The following is a 6,165-nucleotide window of genomic DNA, read 5'->3' on the forward strand; positions in this document are numbered from 1 at the left end:
GAGAGAGAGAGAGAGGGGGAGGGGGAGGGGGGGGGAGAGGAAAATCATTCCGATGCCTCAGATGTGTAATTACCGAACGCAATTCTAGTCATCACTGGTGCGCGCATTAAATCTTCATGGGCTTCTTCAGTCAAGTCGAATTGAAAGTATTTCAAGTCAATTTTTTGTAGTTATTTATAGAAACTTTTTCCGCTAGGATCTGTAAGGTTGAAGGTTTACTCGAGAGTAGTCTTTCTTCTGCAGCAAAAATAAAACGGAAATGTAAATCGACTGGTATCCCTCTTGAATGAAGGTCATCTAGGGGAGAATTTTCCGGAGGAGAATTACGGATCGATTGCGGTAAGTTATTATTTCTTATCCCTTTTCATCGTGGACAAACATTTTGTGGATTAAAACGTGAGATTTGTTTGCGCAGAAATCGAGGAGATGCGTAAAGAGGGCTTGGGTTCCGAGTCGTGGTCGCCCGCCGCCGTTCCCGTATCGATCGATCCATGGACTCCGCTGAGCGTAACCAGGTACACCCACACCAGGTGTGCCGTCTGTTAGTAACGCGGCTTGCCTCACGCGACGGACAACGTAGTCAGCGTAGTGTTTATATGTCGAGAATAAAGTTTACGTAGGCGCGTGAATTTTAATGAAGATTACAACGAGGACGGAATTATTTTTTTTCAGGGCCGCGATGGTATCGCCGTCCGGTGAATTCGTAAGTTTCGCGAGTGATCGATCGGCTTGCACAACTGGAGCACACGCGATGTTCTCTGGCGAATGACCTTCTTTCTCCTAGCGGCGCATCAGCAGCCGCTAGAGGAGACTCGAAGTCGCAGAGATGGCCAAGTCCGTCGAGTTGACGAAGGGCAGGAGACTGAGGAGATCGCGCAACGTGTCCTCCCTCTTGGAGGAGTCTTCGACGGAGCACGCAATGCCGCCGAAGACGACGGTGAACGTCGTCGTGGACGTTCACAACGGGGGTGAAAGCTCGGGCCGACGGCAGCAACAGCATGACGACGGGAACGATCTCGCGATCGAGCTCTCTGGCAATAAGGAAGCTAAGCGATCCTCCGAGCGATTATCCCAAAGCTCCAAAGCGTTTTCGCGAGCGAGCGAAGCGCCTCGGAGTCGTAGGAGCGCCTCGAAGGATCCGTCCAAACATGACGACTTGCTGGTGGAGTCGTTGGATCTGATAGAGGAATTCGAGGCGCCGAGGAGGAGGAACGAGAAGTCAGCCGAGGAGAAGCCGCGGCGCAGGAAGCAATGGAACACCGTGGCGAGCGTGACGAACGAAACGGAGGTCGACCCGAAGAAACCACCGCGGAAACGCTGGTCCAAGGACACCGGTGTGATCCGACTGCCCGAGACCAGCGACGACACGTCCCCGTTGATAGACGACTCGCGCAAAACGCCGGTCCCGGCGCCGCGGACCAGCCTACGGCGGAGCGACGCCGTCCTCTTCGACAATCCGGCCTTCGTGTCTGACAACGAGGACGAGGTGCTCCGGATTGAGACCGATCACAACCGGGAGAGCACCAAAATCGAAATGAGGAGGGTGAGCGACCGCTCGAACGTTGAGGACGTGGACGAAGGTGGGACCACGTCCGGCGACTTTTCGAGGAGGCACCGGCAAGAGGAGACGATGCTGAGCAAGCGTCTCGCTGTGGACAGCGACGGTCCTTCATTGAGAGCTAGATCCTGGAAGGCCCCTCCGGAGAGCCGAAGAAACAGCGTCAAGGAACACGATTCGTCGCCGAATCCGGAGAGAATCACCAACGTTCGCTCGAGCTCTATCACCTCCGAGGAGCGAGTCTCGAGCAGTCGGAGGTCCCAACCGGAAACGACGCGCGATCAATTGTCCAGGAGGAGAGAGCGATCGTTGTCGAGAAAGAAGAAACCTCTCGGTGACAACGCGTTCGTCCGCCCGTCCGCGACGGATGCGATTTCGATGGTAGAAGCGGACGACACGAGGGTCAGGAGAAAGAGGAAGAAGAAACGTAGACAGGAAAAGGGGACGACGAAGGAGAAGGAGGAGGTGAAGTTTATCTCTGTGACGATTCACCAGGCGGACGTGCTGGAGGCAGACTACGCGAGCGTGAGACGACCAATGATCAGGGTTCATATCATGGAGGCTTCCACCGGCGCGTACTTGAAGAGCACAACGGAGGACGGCGGCGCGTATCTGCAGCCGATGATCACCGGCAAGTTTGACTACAAGAAGAACAGATCGATGATACCGGTCTGGGAAGAGGAGCTCATTTTCGAGCACAACTTTGACGCGATCATGAGACGCGAGGACGACAAACAAGCGGTGATTCTATTCGAGGTGATGGAGCTCTTGAGCTTCGCCGACGCGAGTCTCAGTTACGACAAAATTGGCAAGTTTCTATTAAGAACTCATATCAGTCAGTTAGTTTATTTAAAAGATGTTAAGAGTACAATTTAATTGTCTGATTGAGAAAGGGGGGGGGGAGCTAGTCCTTCCTATGAATTAGTTATTCTTATTACGTCAAGTAATTAACATAAGATACCTGTAGGGGTAATAGAAATGTTTTCAAAAGTAATAGATCCAAATAATTACCACTACACGGTCGGTGTCGCGCGCGTGGTTTTAGTTTGTCGCTTATCTAATAGTCACTTATACTTGGCGCGAGACACTATATATAATACCGTGTCTCGTGATAAAGAACTCCGCACTAATCATATAGGAAATTGGATCTCGGTTAAATTGGTTAGTTTTCACATATGTTGTAGCTTATGACCTGCTGAACAAAAATATAATGGGCTCAAACTTAAATAATGGCTAGTTACTGAGCTACAGCCAGTCAAACATGGAAAATTTGGGCCCCGCGGGTCTTGTTTGGAAATACTTTGAAGCATATCAGGAAAAAATGTTTCAGACAAAAGTTGTTTGGTTCGATATACAGGGTGTCCCATTTTAACTTGGACAGTAAAATATCTCGAAACTGAGCCCAGCAGACAAAAATGTTTCAGACAAAAATTGTTTGGTTTCGAGGGAGCCATAAGATGGTACCATTGGTTTGACCTTGAAGAATTATTTGAAGGTCACATAAAGGTCACACCAATTTTTTTAAATGGCATTCCCTATTTTTTATTACATATTCTTGTAGCTAACCTCGAGAGCTTTCCAAAACGTTATAATAAAGTATTTTTTATTAAGAACTTTTTGAGTTATTAAGGTTTGTAAGTTCCAATATTTTGACATAAATTACAAAATATCTGGTAAAATATTAATTTTTTTATCATCTTACCTTAATACTTTTTTGAACAGAATAATGATACAAATCAACCGGTGTAAAGAAAACACACAATTTCGTAACAAGTAATAAAAATTTTTTTTTAACAATTGTGTTTTCTTTACACCGGTTGATTTGTCTCATTATTCTGTTAAAAAAGTACTAAGGTAAGATGATAAAAAATGAATATTTTACAAGATATTTTGTAATTTATGTCAAAATATTGGAACTTTCAAACCTTAATAACTCAAAAAGATCTTAATAAAAAAATACTTTATTATAGCGTTTTGGAAAGCTCTCGAGGTCAGCTACAAGAATATGTAATAAAAAAATAGGGAATGACATTTAAAAAAATTGGTGTGACCTTTATGTGACCTTCAAATAATTCTTCAAGGTCAAACCAATGGTACCATCTTATGGTCCCCTCGAAACCAAACAACTTTTGTCTGAAACATTTTTGTCTGCTGGGCTCAATTTTCGAGATATTTTACTGTCCAAGTTAAAATGGGACACCCTGTATATTTGTTTGGTTCGAAATAAGACTATATTTCATTATATATAGTGTCTTTGAAAAACTCTTGACATAAAAATGTGCAATGAAAAATGGGGGTGTCCATTTAAGAAATTGAAATTGACCTTCGTGTGACCTTCAAATGATTATCTAAGGTCAAATTAATGGCATCGTCTTATGTCTCCCTTCGAACCAAACAACTTTTGTCTGAAACATCTTTTCCTAATATGCTTCAAAGTACTTCCAAACAAGACCCGCGGAGCCCAAATTTTCTATGTTTGACTGGCTGTATCCCAGTAACTAGCCATTATTTAAGTTTCAGCCCATTACATTTTTTGTTCAGCAGGTCACAAGCTACAACATATGTGAAAACTAGTCAATTTAACCGAGATCCAATTTCCTATATGATTAGTGCGGGATTCTTTCCGTGGAAAACAATTTTTTAATAGAGAAAAGTCTCCTATTATGAGATAGGATCTTAATATGGGATAGCGGGGTTTCTGTTAAATTAATCAGTATCATCAGTTGATTCCACCATGAATTCATTACCCTTGGAGCGAAATCTGTTTAGTGAAAATTTCATTGTTAAATTAATTGTGTAATCGTTGCGAAAAAAATTTGTGATGGAATTTGGGTGTTGGAAACCTAGGCTATTTCATATTAGAAGACTTTCCTGTGTTTCTTTTAAAAAAATGGAGAAATAGTATACTTTAAATAAATTACTCGGTTGTAAATAATATACCAGTAATCGATATCCGTTGCAACATTTAATAACTTTTACAATTTTATAGTTCGGAGATGATATTGAGTTTTACGCGTTTCCGAGCATCAAATGAATCAAGTATGTTACGTTTGGTATTTCAGGTAGCGAGGGATGCTGGAACAAAATCGCCTGGGCATTTCTCAAGCCTGTAGGGATCAATAACACTTTTCATACGGGCAAGAAAGTGCGACTGCAACTTTACAAACCCAAACAAAGCTTAAAGAAATACGGAAGACAAAAGTGCGAGGTATTCACCGTTATTCAAGCGAATTTTTCTACTTGTTTACGGAATTCCCATTAGATCTTTCCTAGAAAATTGCACATGCATGTGTTTACGTTTTATTTTGAATACTTTTACTGTAAATTATAATTTCTAGCCCTTTGTGTGCTGCAACCACACTGGGTGTGAATAAAATAAAATTTTCTCTCGCGCGCTCGTGTTAACAGAAATAAATCTTTCTCTCGCGTACTGTCATTTACACTCGATTGTAGATTGTTAAAATATGCCAAAAACTTCCATCTTATTGTTTATAATAACCCAGATAGCCAAATGCTATAAGTTTGCTAACATGTTGCCAAAATCCTTGTAACAACTAATTGTAACAAACTCGAAACAAGATGAGTCAGCATTATGTCTGTTGTTATGTAAGTTGAACTCGTATGAATTCTAATTCCAATAACGATCAATTGTTTGCAACGTGTCAGCATTATAATGCTTAAGATGAAACGACGAATCATTCATTGCTATCATGTTGTTGATATGTTGCGGACATCATAACGTATTAGATATTGTGGATCGCTTGTTCTTGATTAAATTTTTACAAACAATTTCAAATAAAAGGCTCGCTATTCATTGTACTAGCTAGTTTTGCGAGAAAGTAAAAATTGCAGTATTCCGAAAATAAAAACTTATACCCTTCTCTTTAGAGTTATACATCGCGTTAAGGCTCGTCACCCATTACAGTCAGCAATATAATTCAAGGTGATGTCTGTGTTAGAATCTTTCTTCCTAGTTCATTCACTGGCTGACCTTGACCCATTGTCACAAAGACTGTTTTCACGAGAAATACGGAAGATATATATATATATATATATATATATATATACGGAAGATATATATATATATATTTCTCGTGAAAACAGTCTTTGTGACAATGGGTCAAGGTCAGCCAGTGAATGAACTAGGAAGAAAGATTCTAACACAGACATCACCTTGAATTATATTGCTGACTGTAATGGGTGACGAGCGCTAACGCGATGTATAGCTCTAAAGAGAAGAGTATAAGTTTTTATTTTCGGAATACTGCAATTTTTACTTTCTCGCAAAACCAGCTAGTACAATGAATAGCGACCCTTTTCTGGATGATTTACGCAGAGTTCTGCATCCATGTCATATCGCAGAAAATCCTATTTGTTCCTTTCGTCTCGTATAGGTTTACACTTGGTGGCGGTCGAACAACAGGGACAAGTATCCCAGCAGCCTCCTGGTGACTGTGACATCGATTCCACCGCCGAAACTCGAATCTGTACTTTATCAAAAGCTCCCGATAAACGATCTCCTCGATGATGCACGAAACGTCTCGCGGGATCTTTCAAAAAGTACGTCGGATTCGATAGGTCTCCCTAAGTGGGCGCGATTGACGGCT

General features: G+C 42.3%; 1 protein-coding gene across 1 annotated transcript; it reads left to right on the forward strand.

Moving 5' to 3' along the window:
• Positions 1 to 493: 493 nt before the first annotated feature.
• Positions 494 to 6,165, forward strand: LOC105558438 (jouberin-like; the record flags this gene model as incomplete). Its single annotated transcript, XM_012006122.1, has 3 exons — positions 494 to 2,366; positions 4,621 to 4,766; positions 5,953 to 6,165. Coding segments are annotated over exons 1-3 (1,899 nt in total), but the record flags the coding sequence as incomplete, so codon positions are not given.

This window comes from Vollenhovia emeryi, unplaced genomic scaffold (genome assembly GCF_000949405.1).
Source record: "Vollenhovia emeryi isolate VEMERY1.0 unplaced genomic scaffold, V.emery_V1.0 DF939345.1, whole genome shotgun sequence".
NCBI lineage: Eukaryota > Metazoa > Arthropoda > Insecta > Hymenoptera > Formicidae > Vollenhovia > Vollenhovia emeryi.